Consider the following 25,910-nt stretch of genomic DNA (forward strand, 5'->3'; position numbering starts at 1 on the left):
GCTTTCAATGAACTGATAAAGGCTTGTGGTGCATACACCAGGGCAGCATTGCCAGAACACTGGCTGGATACTATGAGGGCAGCAGTTGTCTCTATCAGAAAAGGCTTAATTTTTTGGGATGGATTCTATGGCATGGAAAATGTTAATCATACAGCTGATGATGCAATACTCCACATTGGACTAGTAATGGAGGAACTAACAATAATTTATACTGTATACTTCTTTTCAATCGAGCAATGATCTCTAGAAAGGGAACATTTGATCTACTGCAAGTACGGTTTCAGCCTAACTGGGCCTCTTCAGTCAGCTCCAGCTTAGCTCCAGTGACACAGTGAGCACATCTGAGCATACCCATCACACTCATGGAGTCACACTAAGGAATACAAAAAAGAGTTGGGAGGAATTCTTGAGTTAATCTCAGTCACTGTTAATCACTTGGGGCCGATTTCCAGTGCATTATTTGTTGCCCACTGTGCCAACTCAGATTAGCCATATGCAAATCCGCCTTGGTTTAACAGGTACTGTCCAGCCCAAACCACCAAGCGTGGTCTCCTCACAGCCAGAAAAAAAACCATTAAGACTACTTTCAGCCTAAGTGGGCCTCTTCAGTCATCTGCATTTTGGGATTACAAACTTTGGCCCTCATTACAACCCTGGCGGTCGGTGTTAAAGCGGCGGTAATACCACCAACAGGCCGGCGGTAAAAAAAATGGAATTTTGACCATGGCGGTTACCGCCGTCCAAGACCGCCACTTTAACACACCGACTGCCAGGGTGGTAACGGGCGCTGGGCTGTAGACTTCGGTCTCCAGTCCGGCGGCCACCACAATCCCACCCTTGAGATTACGACTCGGCCTACCGCCATGGTTTTCGTGCCAAACTTACCGCCACAAAAAACATGGCGGTAGGCACTATCAGTGCCAGGGAATCAGTTCCCTGCCACTGATAGGGGTCGCCGTCACCCCCCTCCACCGAGTCCTCCCCACCCTCTCCTGCCCCCCCTGCACATATACACACCCACACGCGCACCCATATACACATACATGCACACGCATACCCACCACCACCCACGCATGCACACATACATACCCACACACCGCAACACACACCAACATACCCTGTCACACACATGCATTCACAACACACAACATTCACAATCACTCACTCATGCATGCATCCTACGCGACTCACACCCGCATGCACGCATACCAAACATACAGCCCCGCTCCCCCCCCAAATACACACAACATACCCCACCCCCCTCTCTGGTCAGAGAACCCGACTTACCTGCTTGCAGGGGGTCCTCCGGCTGGAGACGGTCCGCAGCGCTGCTGTCAGCAACAGCGTTCGCCAGCAAAACACTGCCAGGCCGTGTCATTGCCGTTCTGCCAGCATTCTGGTGGAATACTGTCGGCGGTCATGATACGCATAGACGGATGGTAGCCACGGCGGCGATATGTTGGCGGCTGTCGCCGTGGCGGGAGGCGGTCAATACCTCCAATGCTGTAATGAGGGTCTTCGTGTTTTTCTCCTCACTATACATTCAATAAAACACACAACTTTCATTTAGCAAACAGCTGCTCAGAACAATGAAAATTGTGTGTTTTATTCCAGCAAATGTGGACTGGCTCAAGTTGTCATTCTGGCCAGGCACCGCTAAAATCAGGACTTACTGGGTCTTCATTAACCAGCCTTCCTTTTCCCAGAACCATATTGACGGGATCCTTTGTCGATGTCCACTGAGTAACGTCATCACCAAACCCTAGGTGGAGACTGCACAATCACACCATTTCTTATACAACAAACAGGCATGTTAAGGAGATGTGGCAGTAGAGTTGTACTTAGTATTTACGCATTTGCTCAATGTACCACCGTTGCCTTGGCAACATTTATTCTACGCTACATAAAGGCTGCTTATTGTAATCAGACAAAGGAGAAGCATTACTGCCTACTAAAGGCGGTGAAATATTCCTACAATGTTATTCTCTTAGTTCAGTCTGTGTTTTTTGTAACCTTAGATTCCATTAGTTCTAGTTGGTTAATCTAATTAAGTTGGAAACTTATTCTTTCAGGCTCCTATGCTGTCTTTGTGACTCCAGCACTGGCAGCTTGCTCCTAGTGTTGTTTTGCTTTGTACGTAACTTTTGTACCCATGTTCCTGCATTTAGGTACTTCATGAGAAATCTTTGACCAGAAGTATTTAACTACCTTATCTTTCTACTAATAAGTGTCTTCTCTCTCCGGAGAACATTGCTTAAACACCATCTTCATCCTGAGAGTAGAGCTGCGGTTACAAGTATGTCAGTATATCAGAGGAACATTGCATTAACATGAGATTTAGGAGGCACTCACTCGCGGGCCATGTAAATATATTCTGTCTACCAGAATGTGGTACTATACAAATCGCTCTTCTACCCTCCTGTACTACGATTTCCAAAACATCCTGAGGATCTCCTGCAGTACATGCTACCATTTGGCACCTCATCTCATAGACCTAGCACTCTGCAGCCAAATTTATTGTGTCATTAAACTTAGAATTTAGTTTGTGTCAGGGACAGAGCAGGTTTGGCTGAGGTACCCATAACCTGAGTTCCTATATAGTTTGCATCTGGTGAGTGTCTGAAACCTAGTTTTTCCATCCACCTCCCTCATCCTCTCACTCTGCTCCAATGACCAACAACATGCTGTACGGACAGCCACATTATACAGTTATCATGAAGGACACATCTACTGGTTGAAAGCCTACAGTACGGTCCCTGGCTCCTAGTGTCATTACGTGGCACACATGCTTTCCACCAACAGCCACATTTGGAGCTGGATCACTCAAGGAAACAATGTCTATTCTGGCCACCTTCTGCTAACGGTTTCCGCCACTACAGATAAAGTTTACCCTCTCTTAGCCCCTTACCATTCGTGGAAGTCAAGGTTCATGGTCAAGCTTAGGATCGCAAGGCCTTGGGTGAAAATGATTAGCAGAGCGTGTCCAGGCATGAATGCTCTGCTACCGGTCATGTCGATTTCTCTATCTTCCAGTGCTTTTGTGTGGTGATCTAGTGCAGATCATTATGTCTAGGAATGTGCAGGGGTGATTCTACATTCCATTGTGGAATGTTTTTGTTTGAATAAACAACAGTCATCCTGGTGCTGCTAAGATGAAGACACGAATAAACGTTTCCTCCTGAGTGTATACAACATCATGTATTGTCATTATACACATCTTAGCTTCTACATCTTGTTAAATAATGACCTAAAAATACCTAGAGATATTACAATATATGTAAATTTGCATAACTCAAGCCTCCCAATAACAGTGATACACTTTGATACCTTTGAATGTTTGTAGGTATGTCTGGGCATTGGGAGTAGGGAGGGAATGAGCAGAGTAAGCAGTATATCACTGGGGAGTCTGAAGAGGTGGAACTAGGATAGGCGAGGAGCACTAGATTTCTTCAGCATCAGGTGGTGCAGCGGGAAAGGTTATTCAGGCAGTTGGCTACCTGAAAACGAGGCAGCAAAGAGGCGTATCATAGAGGTTGGGGGAGTTGTGTTCTTTTCTGAAAAGGAGGGAGAATGATTGTTGAATTTCCACTGGGATTGAGTTTTATATTGTCGGGCATAGCAGTTGATGACCTGGCGTCTTGACTTCTACTTGTGTTGCCTGAACTCTCTTAGGGTACTATACATCTTTACCTAGCCTTCCAAAGGTTTGATCTTGGAAGCCGGGTACAAAGTGGTGCCTTCAATGACTGTTTTGTATGTGATGCAACAGGATCATGAAAATAATGTGTTTGAGCATGTGAAGCCAGCGCGTATTATTAGAGCGCTCAAGTGATTTTTGAACTTTTTTTCAGAACCTCGCTGAAGTGTGCTGCAGCATGGCGAACACTTTTCAGGGGGTCAAGAGAGTCTCTAGGGTGCCTTTTCACCGTATTTAATTCTAGAGTTGATGGTCAATGTGACCTTGTTATGTAATGGCTCAGGCCCAACAAAGTTTGCTACCCCTAGCAAATTATGCATTTGAAAACTTGAAAATTCTAAAGTGTTTAATCACAGATTCGATTAGAAGCGTATAACACTATACTGCACTTCATCGTAAATTTACCTGTTTTAAGATTTTATTTACAACTATATTTTTGTTGATTGATGTGCTGGGCCCACTGGATGGACTGCATAGGCATGCTCATCAAACCATCATGGTCATTTATACATAACAGATAATAATGAATAATAAAATACAGTGGTGTCACTTATGAAATAACAAACACCGAGCAGACCCCATAAAAGTTATTTACAGAATTATTGTTTTTTTTTCCTTTTTTCTTTCATACTGTCCTTTCGAAGTGCCTTTAATTCACCTTAGTTTGTAGATGCCACAAGTAAAATGCGCGCACACACACACACACACATATATATGCATACACATACAAACACACAGACAGCCCATGCCCAGAATAAAATGAGAGGAGCATCTCTTGAGTTGTTACCTCTCATATTTCTGCATGATTACCATAAGTTAGACCATAGCAAACACGTGGTTGAAACATTTAAATAATAGTAATAGGGTGCCAGTAACTTGCATGAAACAAGAATAGGAGTAACAGTAGAAATAAGTAATGACTAGAAAGACAAGGCTAGACTGGAGGGCAGAAAGCAAATATTCCAAGGACTCACCTTTTGCACAATGCGGCCCAGTACCTGCAGAGCCAGAGCCCTCTGCTGTGTCACTTGGCTCCGGGAAAGGTGAAAAAGTTCCTGAAGTGAGTAACCAGCTCTCTACAAGTAGCAAAAATCACACTTTGAATTACAAATAGCTAACAAAACAGACTAAAAACATGATTTGCAGCTTGGTAGCACTTTGAATATCAGATTCTCATTGTGCCTTTCTACCAACACACTCTAAAATAACAAATGCTCCAGCCACCGAGAGGTGAGGAAATGACTATGTTGGGGGCTAGGAAAACAAACATCTTAACAAGGCAAGACAGCTAATGAAGCTGTATTGTGATATGGCTTTAGCACCCCTGCAACCTAACCTTCCCACTAAGGAGATCAGCACAAACCTAACCCAGAATCCAGAGAACATTTAGCAAGGGAATCTTTACTCTAAAGACACAATCATATTGTATTCTTAGAAAAATGTAAGGAGGTCAGACTGAAAGCAAGAGGTAATGAAATCCACAGTGTCTAATTACACTACAACGTGGACAACTAGTGATCGAGCCATACCTTCTTTCTGTGTCAAATATGAACAACAAAATACTTCTCACGAGATTTAAGTTAATATAATGCACGTTCCAATGACCTTCCCAGAGAAGGGTCTGTGTCACCTCTCTACCCCCTCTGATAATCGCTGTGCACAGAGCACCATTCACATTATACTATTTTTATTTTTAACAGGGAACCTAGGGAAAACGTTTTATTGTCATTGCTGAGTATTCATACTCCATGACCTGCTTTTCTATGTTTACAGGAACTTGCCACAAACTTTGTTTGTATTTCAGTGGCCAGGTATAGCCAACACTGCAATCCTACTAGAGATTCACAAACAAAACATAATGGAGATTTTAGTTGATATAAGAAGAAATTTAGGCTGATGTTTGATGTATGAATTTTATTATTGGATATTTTATGGTACTTGTGTACTGATTTGTTTGGGTTTCATGTTTATATTGGGCTTTTTGTCAAATAGGCATTTCTTAACTTGACCCTTTATCATATATATATTTGGCTTTTATGAAAGATGTCTTCAAATGAAAGAGATCGCAAATGCACCAAATTCCACATTTTATAGGCCCACAAAAACGTTTAGGAAACTCCTCTAAACCCGAGAGCACTGCTGAGTGAGAACGTAAAGCAGGCCTCTCCTTCCAAGGAGAATCTCCTGTCACGCTCCTGATTGCACCACTGAAGGTACGTGCCCATGCTGTCTCTAGCCTCGATGTAGGAAAGTCTCCCCACTGCCCACAAAGGCTTGAGATTGCTCCAGCTACAAGGCAGGATCCAACACAACTTTCTCCTGCAGAGAAAGGACATTTCCTGTTACTCTCCAGTAACAGGACGTGTACATTGTGCATTACACATTGAACTGCTTCCAAGCCATGGGTAAAGAAGCTAATTTACCAGGAAACATTCCATGATGCACCAAAAGGTAACAAGAAAGAATCCGAAAAAATGGCAAAGCTAGGGTGATCGGGCCACTTCCAGCCACATAATAAAAATGAAGTTTTACATATTAATTTAATACGAATTACACGTATTAATCAGGATAAAGGGATTTTGTAAGGTACGCAGAGCAGTGAGCCGGATCCAGACTGCAGTTCTGCATCTTTTCTTCAAAGTCATAGGGGGCCTAGTACCATTGTGTGCTCATCTCAAGGGCTCTTTTGTTTGCACTGGAAGCATGGATCTAGGCTTAAATTAGGTTCCAACACAGTGATAGTTAAGGGTGTCAGAATTCAGTTTCACACCGCTCTAACAACATGAAATATCACATTACTTGCTGATGCACAAATTCCCTGAGCAGGAAGCCTTTTAAGCAACCATGGAGTGGTGGGCCATGTACGCCCTCCCCATGCCACTAGGCAATGTCCCTTAAACCCCTAGATCGAGCTTCTCCAACAGGTAGCTCGTACGATACTATAGCTCTCCAGCTACCTTTAATTATCTCTCCAATGTCAGCCCAGTTCACTAACATTATTTCATTGATGCCAGGGACATCGCAACTATGGCTGTTACGTATTACCCTTCATGTACAAAGGTGAACACTGCTGGTAATGTTGCCCTTGGTGGCCACCTAAAATAATCTTGTTTGATGTGGTCAACATTCCAACATTAATATTACTGATAGCTCGGAATGATTTTGATCGAACATAAGTAGCTCTCCTTAAAGAAATGGTTGGTGATCCCTGCCCTAGATAAATAAGAATCATCTGCTTTTAATCATTTTAAATATAAACTGTGAAAATCTTGTGAAAAGGGTACTGTTGCTTCCCGGAGATGAAACAAAAGTACTGACTGCCATCTCTTGGAAGAAGACATTATCATAATCAAAACATAACCAATTTTATCTCATACCTTCTAGTGGGTTACAGAAGGGCTACAGGTCTCAGGAAGGAATGCAACTGGGTCACCAGGTGCTTAGGAAGGTACGCCTGTGTGACAGATGCTTCCCACCCCAGGACGTTTTACAGATGTGGAAACCGTAACATGTATTCTGCAGTTAGCACCCTTGAAAACAGCCAAGTTGCAGCTCCAAGTTTTAACCTACATGAATGCTAAGTAAAGGTGATTTTGCAGTGGGCGATGCATATGAACAGAACAGGGTTTCGATATATCACTGAAATTGAACTTTCAGTCCTCCTTTCAGTGCCCTAAATGTGCTATTCCTTCCAATGTAAATTAAAGCATTTGACTTTAGTCTGTGATTTAAACAGGTACTCACATGCGGTGGAAAGTACACTATAAAATCTATAGGGATACACAAGGTCTTAGAAAATAGCAAAACAAAGTTCACAAGCTAAAATATATGTGCGAAAATAAATAATGGGAAAATATTCTTAAAATATTGAGACAATGAAATGGTATTTCTATTCTTGGGTCTGGCGTTAGCCAAAACATTTTGATTTTGTTAAAATATGTATAATATACTTACATATTAGGGCTTCCAGCCCCCCATCCACACCATTGGTCTGCTGTGCCATTCACATTCAGCTTCAGCCTACTACAGCATATAGCATGGGGCAGTGGGTCAGACTACTTAAACCACTAGTTAATTTCATTTTGAGTGACTGCATTCTGCTCTCTCACAAGGTGCACCTCCAAACACAAGCTAATTCCATTCCGTGCCAGTGTTTTCGTTGTTATTGTGTAACTACTATAGTGTTGCCTTTATGTGTAGAGCCTGATGTGATAGCAGGAGGGTACTGTGTACATTCCATCTTTATCAGATCCCATCTCCCGCCAATACTGTTGTAAATTCCTTTAGGAGTGTTTTGCTTTTCTAACTACTGCTATTTCACAGCATGTATTATTGTGTTTATTGAAAACTGTTCTGTATTAAGTTATCCTTTTTTTCTTTACTTTTTCATTCTTTCGTTTTTTCTTTCCTTCCTTTTGCTTACTTTCTTTTTTCTTTCTTCCCTTTTCTCTTCTTTCTTTATCTTCTCTTTTCTTTCTTGGTGCTGTGCTCTCTTTCTTTTGCTTTGTCTTTCTTTCTCTTCTTTCCTTTCTTTCTTTCCCTTTCTTTTCTTTTTTTCTCTTTTTTAAACTTCTTTCTATCTCTTCTTCCCTTTTTTCTTTCCCACTTTCTCTTCTTTTCCCTTTTTTCCCTTCTTACTCTCTTTCCCTGACTTTTTTCTATACTTCTCTTTTGCTGCTTTTCTCCCTTCTTTCATTTTCGCTTTCTTTTGCTTTCACATCTGTTGCTTTTTTTTCTTCTCTTTCTCGCCCTCCTTATTTCTGTTTCTCTTTTTTCCCTGTTTCTCTTTTATTCCCTTCTTTCTTGTCTCTTTCTTTCCTTCTAGCTTTCCTTCTTGCTTTCTTCCTTTAATTCTTTCTTTCTCAGAGGCAAGAGGCTCGCAGCCAATGGCAAACTGATTAACTTTTTTAAGTCCTTTTGAATTTCGTAAAATCATGTGTAAAACATAGTTACTTATAGGGTTTCAGTCAGACTTCATCCATTAGTCTGTGGCAGACTGTAATTGTATTTATATAGCGCTTACTACCCCCGACGAGACGTTGAAGCAATTTTCAGCGAATAGCACGCTACTCCAGAACCAAAGAGGAAATAGTGGTGGATTAGTATATGGAAATATATGTACAGTATTAGAATTATTATGAGTTAATTTGAGCAGAGGCTATGTGAGTTTGTTAGTTGGATTGACTAGAGTAATGGAGGAATAGAGGAGGGAAGACTACAGAAGTGTTAATTGGGAGTTTATAGCAATAGGATGAGGCTTGGGATGAGTAAAGGAGAGATGGAGGAGGGAAGAGTCTGTGGAAAGGGTTAGTGAGATCATAGTAGCAGGAGGGGATTTGGATGAGCCAAAGGCTAGATAAATGAGGGAGAATTTAGTAGGGTTGTTTGGGAGATCATGGTAGTAAACTGAGGTTTGGAGTGAGCTAGATGCGACAGAGGAGGGAAGAGCTTGGGCAGGGTTATTTTGGAGATGAAAGTAGTAGAATGGGTTTAAGATGAGTCAGAGGGGGGATGGAGGATAGATGCCATTCATATTTTCCTTCCACCTATGCAGCATGCATTAAAGGGCGATCTATCAGCCCACTTCAGCCAGTGGCTGACTTCACTATGAGTTACGGCATGGTGCCCTTTCACAAGGAACACATCCGCACAAAAAGTAAGCCCCTTCAGTTCCAGGAAGTACTATAGTACTGGGGGTTTTCCTAAGACCAAAAAACGTTTTTGTCTGTAGCATATGATTCATTTGTTTTTAGACTGGTGAGGGCCAGGAATATTCCCAAACAATAATGTTTTGCAAAAATCATGACAATTACCAAAAGTCTGGCAGCCAACTCCAGACCTATTGGCTTTGCCAATGCTTGCTTTACTTAGTAAGGGACAATTATCCATTTACTATCATACCCTAATAAAGAACTAATACACAAGCAAAGATGTATGGTGGCTCCACAGACCATTAGAAAGAGAAGTTGATTTAAAAAAAAAAAAAAAACTATTCCAAAAAGCTTAAGCAGAAGAGTGAAACGTATATCTGTTCAGGCATTATGTGGCTGAAAGCCCAAAATCAATTAAGCTAATTTAATTTTAGAGAACAGAGTAAAAGGAAGAAATAAATCCTTAATACAATCACACATATATTCTGGGAATATTAAAGAGGTGCTGGAGATCTATTCTACAACAAAAGAAAAATCTGTTAAAATGGATTCCTAGGCAGGAGTACTAAATCAATATTTAGCACAAATATAAATCTTACATTTTTAATTTAGCAGATAAATAATAAGATACAATACATGAGACTGTTCATAAAAAGGTGACAAATGCCAAACCAATCAAATGGCTTCACATAAGAACAGATTTTCAATGAAGGAGATCAAGCTGACTCGATTCACAATTACTATGAGCGAGTAATGCACATCTGTACATACGACAAATAAACTTAAAAAAATTCCTTGGACAGGGAAGGGAAATAAGTTAGGTTGGAGGGGTAGCAGTTATGAAGCAGTTTCCTAATAGATGAAGATTACTAATGGAGTGCCTCAGGCATGGGTAGATTGATCTGTATTCCTTCACACATTTCTGCAAGCTCTGTAAGGGGAACATTGCACACAAAATAGGTTACCTTTAGCACATCCTGGTACCGTACTCAAATGAGGTCTGCAACACAGACTGCTTTAACCCTCCCAGGCACTTTTGTGAAAGATAAATCCTTCCTTTGTGTGCACTCCACACTGATAACATGAGTGAGGATTGGACTAAGCAAGGCCTGCTGTTAAGGATTCCAGCACTTTGGATTGGTGTAAGATAGAAACCTGGCAAATTGTTAAGTATCCTTAAATGTGCTGTGAGTGTTGACAACAACAACAGAAAACTTGCAATGCAGAAAAGTAATGCACATCTACCAAGTGTCACATACCTCTGCGAACAATGTTTTTATGGTAAGACTATCAAGTAGACAGTTTTCATAAAAGAAGGGTGGCCTGTCCTTCCCAAGCAACTACTAAATTAATTATTAGACAATATTGATCCCAATGAGATTTATTATTTGGGCATTTTTGCTATATGAAGAACCCACCTGTAGCCAAAAGTGAAAATATGAATATTCCTCAAAATTACCTTTTATGTTAAAATTGTTTTACTGAAGTTGTGAGCATAAACATTACCTCAACATATGAAGTACCCTATATCATCTTATCTTTCTTCATTCATTCATTTGTGGCAATTAGTTAAGTGACTCATCTCTATAGTTAATAAACTGGAGGGCACAGAATGGGTTTTTCTGTTAGCATTTTTAGGTCTACTTCTAAAAAATTCAAGAGTAAAACTTACAACACTGGTCAAAGGTACCAAATGTTTATTTAAAGAAATCTTTGAATCTTTCATGTTTCCCGGACAAAGCTGTAGCAGCAGCTTGAACCTGGAGAGAGTTTGTTTAATCACTCTTCTCTCTTTCAACCTGCCAGGAGGATGTCTAACAATACCAGTTTTCAAATTGTCCTACAAAACAACATTGAGTAAGGCAGCAAAATAACACAGAAGAACTCAGGATAAAGGCAGACTTGAAAGCTGGGCCAGTACAAAGGACATGAGATTTATCATGAAAATAAAGCTCTGCTCAAAGGGAATAAAATATAAAATATGTGTAAAATGTTTATTACAAGTACTACATACTAGAATATGTGGGCAACACGATTCATTGCAGAAACGAGTGCAGTGCAAGCGTTCATTAAGAAACAGAGATAACAAGAGGTGGTAAAGAAATGATTCCAAGTGCATTGTTAAGGCCATTTTAGGTTACTACATGCAATGTATATGCAAAGAAACATTTTGGCACCCGAGCAAATTTCCACTGTACAATGCATCCTAAACAATTTGTGAATAAACAACTTAGGCACTAATCCTGCTTTGATCTTTGAAGGGCAAGTAGAACTTGCAGTAAATAAGGATATAAAATAAGTACGTTCCTCAACAGTTAAGAAAATAGCATTATTATATATTATTATATACTTTGTGAATAACTCATTGATTTTAGATCGAGCCTAGGAAGCGTGCATGCGCTGCCTGCAAGTCATGTTCTATTCATCCAGTCTATGGGCTTTAACCACGCCCACTCATGCCATTGGATCGTTGTTGTGCACTTCCTCCTGTTATAGCATGTGATGGCCCCTCCCCTCGTCTGGGCAGAGCGCAATAGACTTTTCATTTTGTGCCTTCCACGCTTCCTCCTGTTAAACGTTGTTTTTATACCAACCCATGATTATTTTTTGCTTATTTCCGCCTGACTGTGTCCTAGAGCGGGAGCTGTTTTGCTTCAGTGCAGTGTGATAGACACTTAAAAGAAATCACAGTAAGCGTTACAATATTTTCACAGCTTTTCATTTTTTCTGCGTTTCAATACTGCACTAGTTTTTTTATGTTACAAAAAAAAAGCTCAGGTTTCCTTTGCAAGTTTTGTTCTTTCATGTCATTTCAAATCGAAAAGATGCCCTTGTCCTCCATTTGGAAGGGGCCTTCCAGGAAATATTTAGGGCAGCATTTAAGGCTATTGATGTCTTAGTGTAAAAATAATTATTGTGTTTTTATATACAAGTAACAATTAGACAAAAAGACTATGTGCTACTCTGTATGATTAAACATGTTTAGACCTCTGTGATAACCGCAGATCTGTGGCAATCTTTCTGCGTGCTTCCTACTGTAGGGGCGTTTAACTCTCTGTAAAATGTATCTATTCAGCACGCAGCTCCTTGAAGCCCTTTCTAGAGAGTTTTACAGCTAGACCCAAGACGGGACAGAAATTGTAATCACATGGAAGGCCCTACTCTTCTTAAAACTAAAACGGATGTATTTCCATCCTAACACTTAAAAGATTAAGATAATATTTACTTAAGGAAGACTCCCACGGACACAGCCCAGGCTTATTTTGTAGCCAGTAAAAACAATATATTTCTTGAAGTATTCGTTTGTAGTGATTTATAAATAATGACCGTTTTTGCAAACACCCTCCGTCCCTGGCTCCTGCAGCAAGGGGCTATTGATATTAAAGAAAAACTGGATACAGAGATTAAAAGTTGTCATCCGTCTCTGTTCCACTCACTCCCCACTCATGGTTTTGGGGGTGCACTGACCCTACTAACGGATCCTGCTTTGTTCTCGGCCAATGTTTACACCAGTGGAGCATATTTATTTCCCAGGCTCATTTTAACTCATTTATTGTGACAAATGAGTTTATGTTTCAACAGACTCCTCATCTCCTGATTCGCCAATCTAAACACACTCCCAAAACCATCACTGAAGCGCTTTAAAGGGGCAATAGGGTTGTCCATGCACAGGGCAATAAAAGCCCTGCTCTGGCAGCTCGCCCTTTCAATTCAAACTTAAAATGCACTTTAAATTGTGCCTTAGAAAACCATCCACCCACACTCATTTTTAAGATGTATTTTTTCATTCCCTTTCATATCAGAATGCTCCACCTGTCGTCCAATAAAAGCCCTGCTCTGGCAGCTCGCCCTTTCAATTCAAACTTAAAATGCACTTTAAATTGTGCCTTAGAAAACCATCCACCCACACTCATTTTTAAGATGTATTTTTTCATTCCCTTTCATATCAGAATGCTCCACCTGTCGTCCTTCCACACGGCTGTATTTATTAATTGTATTAATGTTTTTTACCCAGGAAGTTTTTTTTCTAGCTATTCCACACCCATTAACCCCTTGTCCTCCTGCCAAAGCGCAAAGAAGCCGAAAGAAACAAGTGATTCTTAACCAGCTGTGCTCTGTGCCTGGTGTGTTTGATAGAACACATTAGCATAGGCTGTTTGTTGCACTTTATAAAAAAGAAAACCATGGTAAGACTACGTTAAAAAGAGTCCCTGTAGGCATTAAAGTCCATTTGAAAAAATCTAAACAACCCAAAAATAACCACTTTTATGAGATACTTGGGTATGGATTTGCCTTGAACAACACATTCTTACTTTCTTTTTTGTGAGTGTTTTATAGCGCCTACCAGTGAAAGTTGAATCGCTTCTAGGCGGTTCTTGGTATCACGTACATCCATCTACAGGTAGACCCATGTGCAAGAGGGCAGAAGCATGTATTCCTTTGTTTGGTTTCCCATTTGCAGCTACAAATGCTGACATCACGCTGCTGAGTGGCGCTCAGAAGCACACAAGGTTTTTTTGGCACTCAAGACGTGGAGTCATACGAAGGTCGGGCAATGTAAGTTGAGTTATATATAGAAACACCACTGTGTATATATAGAAACACCAAAGTGAAGGAAAGTAACCCACAGGGAACCTCAGGAGAAGCCACTCTTTCTCATTTTAGCGCGCTTGGCTGTCTATCGACATGTAATCTAGGTCTGTGGGCTTTCACCACGTCCATCTCATACCCATCACTTTCATTCGTTCCTTGGCCTGCCTTTCAAAATTCCCTTGATTTGGTAGATAAATGCTTTACGTTTGTCCCGTCTTGAGGCTGCTATGTTACCGCCTTGGAGGTTGGGAGGGGGGGAACCCCATAATAATAATATTTAAAAAATCATAAATAATGGCAACATTTTCATTTTTTTGCTGCAGATAGAGGAAGAAGGTAAATTGAAGTGCTCTAGTTATGTTCAGGGCCACTGGAATTATGTGGCAGAGAGGACCAAATTATGAGGCAGGGTTGACCAATTTTTGTGGCAAGGGAAGTCCAGTTATGCATTTACAGCGCCAATAGCTCTAACTCAAGCAAATGTGAGACCTATTGCATTGCACATGCTTGTCTATTTTGTGCAAGCGACTCATCTTGTTTAATTCACCCTCTATAATTATTAGGTTTTGCCTATAACTTCACATTGCCATAATTACACAAATTTCTGCTCCTACTTTGATGGTGTACTTACAACCCCACTTGACTGTTTGGTTGCTCATTGATAAGTATGCCTTTTAACAGCAGTGCCTATAACATGGAATTATGTAGCAACAATGAAAGATGCAACCAGAGTCTCGTGCTTCACAACAATATTCAAACCGGACTCACATTTAAGTTTCAATTTTCCCTTTCAAGCCCATTTCAAATATTCTGCATCACTTTAGGTAGCACAACAGAGATTCTGCAACAAACCAGCATCTGAGTGAAGAAACATTTCATAATCTCCACTTTCAGAGTATATGTTCATTGTACACAAGTAGTTTTATTGTGAGTGCATGACCACTAAAATGTTTACAATGCAGTGTAGCTGGTCTCAGATTTACAAGGCTCAATGCTGATGAGCTGCACTGCATTTCGTTGAAAAATATTTTCATTTTCCCATAGAAAGAACACATTTTTAAATTCTGGCTCCAAAACTAAGTAATAGGATGTTCTGAACAAATACAAGAAGTTTTAAAGCTAAGATATGAGCATGTATGCAGCCAAATATGGTTTCCTTCCTAACAGAGAGGCTGAGGTGAAAATCCCCACGAAAACAGTTTAGGAAAGTAATGACCAGGAGGACTCTGGTTTACTGACTGCAACAAACATTATTACATGAGGGAATGGGTTAATCATTGATAAAATAAATTAAGGTTGGTGTTATTTAACTAATCAAATAAATAGCCTCTTGGGTAAAGTAGGTGCCACCTACCCATTGACTGATTTCCAACTAATATGGTAAAGTGATGGGTAAAGTACCAGAGTGATTGTTACTGCACTAGAAAAGGCAGGGAACCCACGGGTAGTCTATCTCTTCCAAATCATCAATACTTGCGTTTTTCATTTAGTTGTGCATCCTCACCTCTGCTTCTTCTCCGTGGTGATGTAAACCCAAATGTGTAGGCAGATCAGCATCAGGAGGGATGATTTCACCCTTGAGACTAAACCGTGCTTGAAGACCCTACCAAACGAACAGACATGCAAAAAAGGGAATATGAAATTACGAGGCAGAATATAATGGCAAAATCTATACGCTCTCTTTCCTACCTGTCTGCAACACAATATTTCAAACAGTATTGCTGAAAAAAAAACATATAACAGACTTCTCTCAAACCCCAATCCCAGAGCATCCAGCACCTAATCAATAGCATTGCCACTCTTCGGTCTTATTCTTTACAGTAACATGAAGAACATTGGATGGAATCACAGATCACTGCAGGATCCTCCATGATGCTTGCAATCTTAAAGTCATTGCAACACAATAATCTAAGCATTTATTACATGTAACCAAAAAAGTATACAACACATCATCACATATTATTATATCAAATGGCTTGGATTCTGTCTACAATTCAACTCAGCTGTGATCAAAATAATGAAAACTATTTAGACAGATCTACATACCTGGGAAAGAACCAGACAATCTAGATAGTGAATGTCTCATGTGGTGGAATCTGTTTTGTCTACTTTATTATCTTATTAGCATGCCTTGCTTGCTATGCTCTGAATGTACAAAGGTGGAAATGGCAGGAAAAACTGAATCCATGTAATATTTGCGCTATCAATATTGAAATTATCCAATAGCTAAACAAAAATAGGTGCATGCTGTAGACTGTTCCCATCCATTTTAGATTAAATAACCTTTACATTTTGATAAGGGCCTGTTTCTACGTTATACATTGAGCTCAACGCAGGTGGTGGCAGCCGTCTGTGAATAGGACATCCAAGCATCACAAAAACTATATTAACACCATATTATCTACAAGCAGCCCAAAGAACTTGGCTGAAAGAAAGCAAGAGAGTCAATTCAATGCAACTGATCTGAATGTTTTTCTGTAAACATGGCCTTTCAGACCAGCCAATAACTTATTAGTCTGTATTTTTAACTGTGGAGTGATGGAGACAGTCAACCTGACTTCTAGAAAAGACCTTCGTAAGTTCCAATTTTTAAAAACAAAAACTATTATTCAGATCTAAAACCAACACGCATACATACACTCAAACATACATATACCCACATGCATAATTCACACACAAGTGAAAATTAATTTAAAAAAAGACAATCATATTATTGATCAAATACTATTGTCCATGTCGTTCAAAATCTATCCTGTTTGTTTAAATTGTCCCTTCTGCAATTCTTTTTCAGTTCCTGGTTTTCTTAATAGTTTCACAAATTTCAAAAATCCTCTTTCTGATGTCAATATCAATTGAGTTACACAGCTGTTTCAGGAAACTCACGAGATTAGGCAATGTATTGTCGATATGAGCACTGACAATATTAATTCAAATGATATTCGAATGTTGATGACAAAAAAAAACCAGCAGTCAGGCATGCAGGACTTGGTATACAACAGGGTTTCCAAAACAATGTCCTCGGCCCAGCCAACAATTACTTTCTCTAGTGGCATCAGGAGCCTTCCTCTAATTGCAATGATGTTTTGCATGGATGACCCTTCTGTTGACTAAGTTACAGACAGCTTCTTGGAATAAAGCCTTAAATCGGGGGTCAAGGACATTGGAGCAGGGAACCGTACTGAAGACACTGCCATAGATTGGTATGAGGTCAGTTTATGGATGAGCTCTTTGACAACAAAAGCTTGGAAGATGAAGCGCTTATATGAAGCTCATCAATGAAGTTCTTTAGCATCTATGCAGTCATTGACAAGGAAGGCGGTTTTGTAGTGGAAGATGTAGATGCTGACTTTTATAGACTGGTATGAATTAATGAGGTGGGGCTATCAAGGACTAAAGTGTTCATGACAATTTTGAGGAGAGGTAAAACCCTAAAATACCTGTCTGTGAGGGCTACATTAATAAAACCATGGCAAACACTCCATTCCTCCAGGAAGTGTTCAGAATGGAAGCAGCAGATATACTCCTCATAAGGACTGTCCACAAAGAAACTTATTAGTCAACATAACTTTCTTCTTCTAAAGAGCAATCGCATTGGCAAATAGCATGAAAACAAGTTTTGCATTCGGAGATTACAGTATAATTAACAGAAAAGGTTTAAATCCTGGCTTTCTCATCCAGGATCGGTCTCTGAGAGGACCTTTCTCCAAGAAATAAAAGAGGACAGCTTTTCCTGGAAAAATGTACAGATTTTCAGATTTCTAGTTTAGATTGAAAAATTGTGAATCTCCAATGATTCCTGGGGACTTCTCTTCAAAAGCTATGAATTAAGAGTCTGCCAATTACTTCTGGGTTGGGATTTAGAGACTATGGCCCTCATTACGAGGCTGGTGGTCCTACCGCGTGCAGAGCAGACGCCAAGCATCCACAACCCCGCCAGGCCTGCCAGTGCGCTCATACTGCCGGGGCCGGTGTGGAGCACCTCCAACCCAGCGGCAGGCCTCAGCCTGTCGTCCGGATTAAGAGGCTGCAAACTGCCAGGCTTTCCGTGGCGGTCACCCCGCCATGAAAACCCTGGCGGTCACGCACCCGGCGACAGGAATCTTCATTCCTGTCTCCGGCACACACATGCACACATAACCACACACATGCACACATCCCCCCCACCCATCTACACACTCACACACACACACACCCCCACTCCCCTTCATGCACGCATGTGTACACATACACATTCATTCAGCAAACGCACACATGCACTCAGATGCACCCATTGACTCACATTCATCAACACAGACAGCCCCATTCACGTGCACATACACGCGCACACATATTCTCATTCACTTGCATGCATTCAGCACCCACCTTTCCCCCTCCGCAAACATGCACACGCACCCAGACACACAGACCTTACTCCCCCCCTTTGGATGCCCACTTACCTCCTCAAGGGGATGTCTGGGAGGGGATGAGCCCTGGCGGTCTTCCCTCGCTGCCGCCACCACCACCACGCCAGCAGGACTCTGCCAAGCCGTATTATGGCTTGTAATACAGTGGGCGGAGTCCTGCTGGCTTGGCGGTGCCAGCGAGGAACCCGCCTCTGCAGCACTGACTGCCAGCAACGACTGCTGGCTGCTTTCCACCTCAATGATGTCGGAAAGTAGATGGCGGTCGCCTGGCGGGGGGGCTTTGGCGGTCAGTGAAATTGACCGCCAAAGTCCAAGTGAGGACCTATGCGTTTGTCTAGTCACACAAAAAGGCCCAAAACACTACTTCATTAAACATGTTCCTTTCCTATCACTAAGCTGTATGTAACAAGAAAATCCAGGCAGAATGTAAGCTAATCTACTGAAAAGTCAATGGAGGTACAGACAGATTTTGTTCATAAACTTATATTACACTATTCATCTGTATAGGCAATTACAAATTTTCAATACAGAATGTAAACAACAGTATACTTTTTAAGATTAATTTTAATGTCAATTCCAATAAAGACAAAAGTCTGTGTCCACCAACCCTGATTCCGCCACTATAACTGTATAATGTCTACTGGCAGAAAAAGGTCAATACAAACATCATACCTTTTTGGTTCTTTTTTGCCTAGCTTGGGGAAGGTCCTTCATCCACTCCAGTTTTTCTAACTCCACATTATCCATGTGGACCCATTCTTTTTGGGGCTTCACAGGTAGATCATCTTCTAAGCCATTAGCATGGGGAGAGTGCAACGTTATCGCCAAGAGAGGGGTGGAACAAAAGCAAAAGGCTTAAATGCAGAGAATATCTCAAATACGTTTTAACATGATCCACAAATACTAAACAGACATATAATCAAACTCTGAAATGCAAAGCACTTAAAGAAAAGGTATCTCAATAGGGCTGGTTCATGATTAGTAAATTAATTCACACTGAAATCAGAACAATGAAAAAGAGCTGATACTTACTTTCAATTTAGGTCTGTGACAGAACCGATTGTGGTAGGACAAATATAGTATTATCCAAGGGAATCTTCCACCAGTCAAAACATTTTTGATATTTTAGTGTAATTCTTTTTATTAGAAAATGAAACATGGTTGTGTTGTTTACCCCAGAGATCCTTAATTCAGGTCAACTTAAAACCTTATAACATACAATGACAAATGTTTGATTGAAAATAAGCAGAAAATAAAGTATGGATATCATTACACAGTCCATGTTGATATGCTTAAAATTGAATCTACAACAAGATAGAAATAGCCAACATAGGGAGAAACAGAAAGGCTGACGCTAGACTCCACTGGCCTTACATTATGTTTCAATGCAGGACATGCCTGTAGCTTCTAGACATCCACAGTACATTGCAGTGACTTTACAAATACCCTAATTTTCAGTAAAGTTAAAAAATTCAATGTTTACATTTATTTCATATCTAATAAAACCCTAAAAGATTGCTGAATAAATTAAGGCCCTCATCATGACATTGGCGGTAAATCCCGCTTACCGCCACGCTGACGGGCGCCAACATACCACTGCGGTAGCGGATAACCGTTCGGCATATTACGAAACACACACACCAAACCGACAGAATACAGCCAAATGCACAAATCCGCCAGCCCAAAGGTCAGTGCTAAAGTGGCAGTCCCAACACCCATACTGCTACGTCAACCACGGCGGACATTCAGCGGCTGTTAACCACTGGCGGTACACACCGCCATGCTCAGAATGGACACCCAAATACCAGACTACACAACACTGGCCAATTCAAACAACACATACCTGACACCCATTCACACACCACACACACCCACTTACACCACTATAAAAACCACAACCCACATTACCCACAACCCTTTATGAATACAAATCATTGCCACCAGACAGACATCAAGACCACTGCAACACATACACACACACACACACCCATACATCTGTCACACACTCCACTATGCACACCCAATCACACCACACAACACCCAGACACTCACACACATCACACAACACCCATTGCCCCACAAAGGCACCCCTGTTTCACAGATGAGGAGTTGCGGGTCATAGTGGAGAAAATAGTCAGGATAGAGCCACAGCTGTTTGGAGCACAGGTACAGCAGATATCCATTGCAAGGAAGACGGAGCTATGGCGGAGAATCGTGGACAGGGTAAACGCCGTGGGACAGCATCCAAAAACAAGGGACGACATCAAGAAGAGGTGGAACGACCTACAGGGGAAGGTATGTTCCGTGGCAGCAAGGCACCGGCTCGCCATACAGAGGACTGGCAGTGGACCCCCACAGCTCACAGCATAGGAGGAGCAAGTCTTGGCATTACTGCATCCTGATGGACTCGCTGGAGTAGCCAGAGGACTGGACACTGGTAAGTCAACATTCACCAGTTATCACCCCCCATACCTGCATGCCATCACGCTCCCTCACCCTCACCCTCACTCCCATCACTCCACTCCATCCCACACACTGCACCTACACATATGACTGACTCCAATGCCTAGCCTTGCATGCCATACCAATGCATGGACAGCCCTCCCAACCCTGCATGGACACCCATCAATAAAGCATGCACAGCACAGGGGAACTAAAAATCCCACAATATATCACCATACACAATCAAAGGTGGCAGGGTAAAAGCAACCATAGAGGGGAAGATAGGGATGCACAACATGTCCAAGGCATGAAGCATAATACATCACTTACATCCCCGCAGGGGCCCCAGCCAATCCCAGTGCAGAGGAGGTGCCAGGACTATCCAGTCTACCAACAGAAGATGCCCACAGTGATGACAGTAACTCTGGACTCCAGGATCTGGATCAAAAATCTGGCCCGTCGGTCACCCCAGCCCACTCACAGTCCACCACAGAGCCTCCCCCATCAGTATCCAACACCACAGCACCCGCCCAGCGTACCCACACCTCTGTCCTCAGGACACGTCAATTAGCAGTGTGCCCACCTGTACAGCGACCCCAGTGCACACCTCATACCTAAGACAATCAGGGACCTGGGATCAGTGGCAGTGGCCACACCGTTCAGGGGACAGGGGCAAAGGGCAAAAGGGATACTTCCATCACTTTATCACTCACCGCCAATGTCATAATGAGGGACTAAGTGTTTTCTTCTGACATTTGTGTGTAATCTGTGGATCACCATCATGAATCCCAGAAGGACTAACTCTTTCTTCCTAGTACGATAACTTGGAACACCACTGAATTGGCTAATAATGGAATCAATAATGATATCAATAAACAGTGTTACCACAGGTGCCAACTTAAAAATCAAACTATTAGTATTATTACCACAAAGCTGACTATTTCATATAGGTAAATGTTGGCAAATAAAACAGTATTGGAGGTGACGCGAGATGTGATGTGAGATATACTTCTAAATTGAATGTGCAATGTTCATGTGAGTCAGAGCCACTAAAACTGGAATGGTGTGTTCAGTTTGTTCTGGTAAGGCAAATTTGCATAAGTCAGTGTGCAATTTTGATGGATTAAATCCTACAAAGCAGAATCACTTATCTTTGTGTAAAAACAGAAAATTGGGGGGTTAGGGAGGGGAGAGTGTGTGCGTGCGTGTGTCTGTTTAATTTTTATCAAACATCCAATTCTAGGAGGGAAAATACATCTATGAAAGTGATGTGACCACTATGATTTAAAGTACCTGCAAGGTCTTATAGATTGTGGATTTAAGTGTGCCCTGTTCCTTTCTCTTTGTCCAGTCTCATCACATCTACCCATGACACCTCCTTGCTGGTTTACCTATTCACGACAAACACCTTGATGATCAGGGCAGCACCACAATTTAGCATAATTATTGCAGCTCTGTACCTTTAGACATTGTTTTTATGCACAGCTTTAAAAGAGACGGAATTAATGCTGTAAAGCGTATCCAAATAGTTATGTGATAAATCAGAGAAAAAGAAAGCAAAAGAAAAAAGTAGAGATAAGAGAAGACAAACAAGGAAGAAGATAGCACTTTCGAAATGTGAAAGTAGAATTTTATAAGCTACATTGAAATAAACCATTTCCATCCCTTGTGTGACAACCTGAATAATTAAAATTCATGATTTCAGCAGTAAAACTTTGTGTTGGAACTCTGGGACCACATCAGTCCTAGTGCTGGGGAGGAAGTCCCAACGTCTATTTTTTTGTATACTTGGTGAAAAAGGATTTCATTAGCCAACTACATAGTGCTTTTTGTCTTGCTAAGATCCCTGAGCACGACAGTCCAGGAAGCTAGCAAATATCCAAATATATGGTGATGCCAATTCCTAATATTGTGAACTTTTCCTTGATCACAGTTGTGGTTTCCAAAACCTTCAAATACTGCGTTCTGACTGCTTGTTAAACTTGCCATCTTTGTCCATAGGGTGTGTGAAATCTGAGTAATCTGATCTCAAGTAATAATGGGAAATGTTGTCAAAATGACACAAAATTTGAAAAAACAAGCGTACCTTAAAATTCCTAAAATTACGCCAACGGAATGTAAATTTTCCCCAGGTTTAATCTTTGGATGTACACTCGCGAGTAACCTCCGCTCAATTATAAGTCTACTGCTTCTTTCTGTGCATGGCATTTTATCTATGCTGCACTTTACTTGAGGACTTCCCTCTGTTAAAGAACATGTGATCACATTCGATGCAGGAGTAAAATGGCCCCAAATAATCACAATAGTTTTTAGACCCGCGAGTGAGATTTTCAAGGACACAACCTGCAAGATTTTCTCCCATCAGTGGGTGAAGTCGAATTTATTCAAACCTATGTATTTTTCAGTAACTGCTGGCGGTATGTCTTTGAAGACCAATATCTCCAGACATAGAACATGCATACCGTCACTGGTGCTTTCGGCTTTCAGCTGAGCTTTGTTTGGACTGTTTTTTTCAAGTCGACATATTGTAGATCAACAGTCTTTTCCATTTCCATTTTTGTTTTAGTTTTCAGGTCAATATTCTATGTTTAGATTCTGGGTGAAAATGCTTCTCATTTTTGAGTAGCAGAGGCAATGATGACAACAATATCACACTGGTACTTTTAAAGTGCTTTATCACTCAGATGTCACAGCACTGCAATAGGAGCTTCTATTAATCAATCTGAAAGAAGTAAGAAGAGGTCAGAGGCTGATAAGAAGTGAAAGTGGGGATTCAAAACCTGTTGTTGTGTAGCCATTTTAGCTATAGCTCCACGCACGTTATTTTAACATACTAGGCCGTGCCGCTGTGCACCTTAACCTAGATATATTTTATTCAGCTTCATCTCATTATAGTTACAATAGCCACTTTTACGGTCTTGTTTTATTTTCTGTTTATCTAACTATTTTCGCCTAGGCCAGCACTCTGTTCTCAGAGAACGAATTGTCACTGTAGTGATACCTCATGCGATGGCCTGCAGCTATGTCGGCACCTTTGTGACTTACACATTTATCTTTAAAACTACTTGGTATGTTTATCAATGGTAAGGGTTCAGTAAAAACTTAAATCAAACCTCAAAGGGTGGGGCAGGTTCTTTGCCAAGTTTTAGCGATAGCCAGTAGACATCCCAAAGGTATGACTTTCATAGAACAGACCGTCAAATGTCTCAATCCCGAACAGGGAACTCTATGCTGTCGTCAGCAAGACTGCATGCGCACAGAACCAAACACCACAGACATCGAAAGAATTTGAAGCTGTGCAGGCATCCTGTTTATTTTAAAGACAAGTTAAGATCCAGCTCCTCCTGAGTCCCGTTTTCAAAGAACATGGAAAACCACAGGGCGCATCAGGCCGATCAATGCATTTTGGAACAGTAATTTTACCAGAGGAAAAGATGCACTGAACTCCGAACTCCAAACTTTGTGCTGTGCCTGTCCTGAGAGTCAAGGGTTTGCCGGTGCAAAGGTTCCTGCCTGTTCCCCTACAGACTGACAGAAGGACACCACTGTGATCCCCGCCCTATTTGTTGACCATTCACAATAACACATACCCTTGGATATTTGTACTGGATTGTTAAACACTGTAACTTTTAGTCACATCTAGTTTATACCAAGATTCCAGACACAATGAGAAAACCCATACCGTAGAAATGGATCTCTGATGACTCCAAAACGTGCTTCTGTAGCTCTCTCTCCAAACGAGAATGAAAATACCTTTGTTCTCGAGAAAATAACCCTTCTTCTGAAAGATCAAACATGCATCAAAAAGACTCGGGGATGGAAGCAATAATGCGCTTGAAAGCAGTCATCAGAACAACATCCTCTGTGAAAGAGATCCGCAATGGCGAGATCAGCAAGCATGCCCTCACAGAGGCCGTAACTCAAACCAGCGATTGATTTTCTCTGTAAGGGAATCCTTGAGCTGGGCTTGAGGGGTCTCAAGAGGCAGAGTGGTGCCCTTCAGCACTTTATGCATCAAAGAGATTGCACAATAAGCACAGTCAGTGCCAAACAAAGGAGCAGAGGAAGAATGAAGTGCTGAACACACACTCCCATTACAGAGTGGAGGACATGCCGAGAATCACTGCAGCGAGTGGGACAGAGGGCAGAAGGACAGAGCGCTTCAGGAGAGAAAAGCACAAGAGCTATGCAAGAAACGAGTTAAGGGGTTTGATGGGCAGGAAGCAATGCTAATTAGGCAGAGATAACTGAGGGAAAGACGTGAGGATGCCAAAGCAAGTGTAAATGAAAAGCAGATTGTAGAGGAATGTACAGGAACATTCAGGAGGAAATGAAAGCGAGTGGACAAGAACTGGAGGCAATGTCAGTAGTATGTACAAGAGACAAATCAGGAAAAAACTGGAAATGTAAATGTAAGACCTCGTTAGATTCAGATTTCAGGGATCGGCAGTATCATTACCTCATAGTGGTGGAAGGCTGCCACCTTCACCAGGAGTTAAGCGGCATGAGCGCGGTGGTGGCAGCATACCATTCAGTGATCAGTAGGAGTCAACAGATCCTTTGAGACTTGTACCAAGTTTCGCTGCTGTGTGCGTCACTCCCCCCTTGGCCTGTATTAAGTGATGTAAAGTGCTGCGCAGCTCAGGAGAGGTGTCTTTGCACTGGGTGCATGTGTGCCTGGGAAGAGTACAGAACAAGGACTACGAAGTACTGGGCAATGTGTGCATGTTAAATGCATATGCTGGGTGTACGTGTGCCTGTGAATGGTACAGTACATGAAGGATGTAGAGCTGAGCAGTCTGTGCTTGCTGAATACATATGCTGGGTGCATGTGTGCCTGTGAATGGTACAATACAATACATTATGGATGTACTGCTGTGCTGTGTGAACACGTTGAATACATATGGTGGGTGTAATGTGTCCCTAGGAGTACACAAGGGATAGAGTGCTAGGCAGTCTACGCAGGTTAAATGCATATGCTGTGTGTATACGTGCCTATGAGCGTCACAATAAATGAAGAATACAGTGCTGCATAGTGTGTGCATGATAAATGTATGTGCTCGGTGTATGTGTTCCTATCAGGGGCACAGTGCTGTGCAGTGTGTGTAGGACGTATGCATGCAC

At 41.5% G+C, this 25,910-nt stretch overlaps 1 protein-coding gene across 3 annotated transcripts in view; it reads right to left on the minus strand.

The window, feature by feature from the left end:
- The window catches only part of RPAP1 (RNA polymerase II associated protein 1), a 251,935-nt gene that overhangs the window by 126,442 nt on the left and 99,583 nt on the right, over window positions 1–25,910 (minus strand). For 2 of the 3 annotated variants that reach the window (XM_069208760.1, XM_069208758.1), the window contains exons 8-10: window positions 19,017–19,132; window positions 15,446–15,544; window positions 4,672–4,773 (exon numbers count right to left, since the gene is read on the minus strand). In XM_069208760.1, the coding sequence (XP_069064861.1) occupies window positions 4,672–4,773; window positions 15,446–15,544; window positions 19,017–19,132 (317 nt within the window). The remainder of the gene's footprint in view (window positions 1–4,671; window positions 4,774–15,445; window positions 15,545–19,016; window positions 19,133–25,910) is intronic. The other variant, XM_069208759.1, reaches the window with a different exon arrangement.

This window comes from Pleurodeles waltl, chromosome 9 (genome assembly GCF_031143425.1).
Source record: "Pleurodeles waltl isolate 20211129_DDA chromosome 9, aPleWal1.hap1.20221129, whole genome shotgun sequence".
NCBI classification, from domain to species: domain Eukaryota; kingdom Metazoa; phylum Chordata; class Amphibia; order Caudata; family Salamandridae; genus Pleurodeles; species Pleurodeles waltl.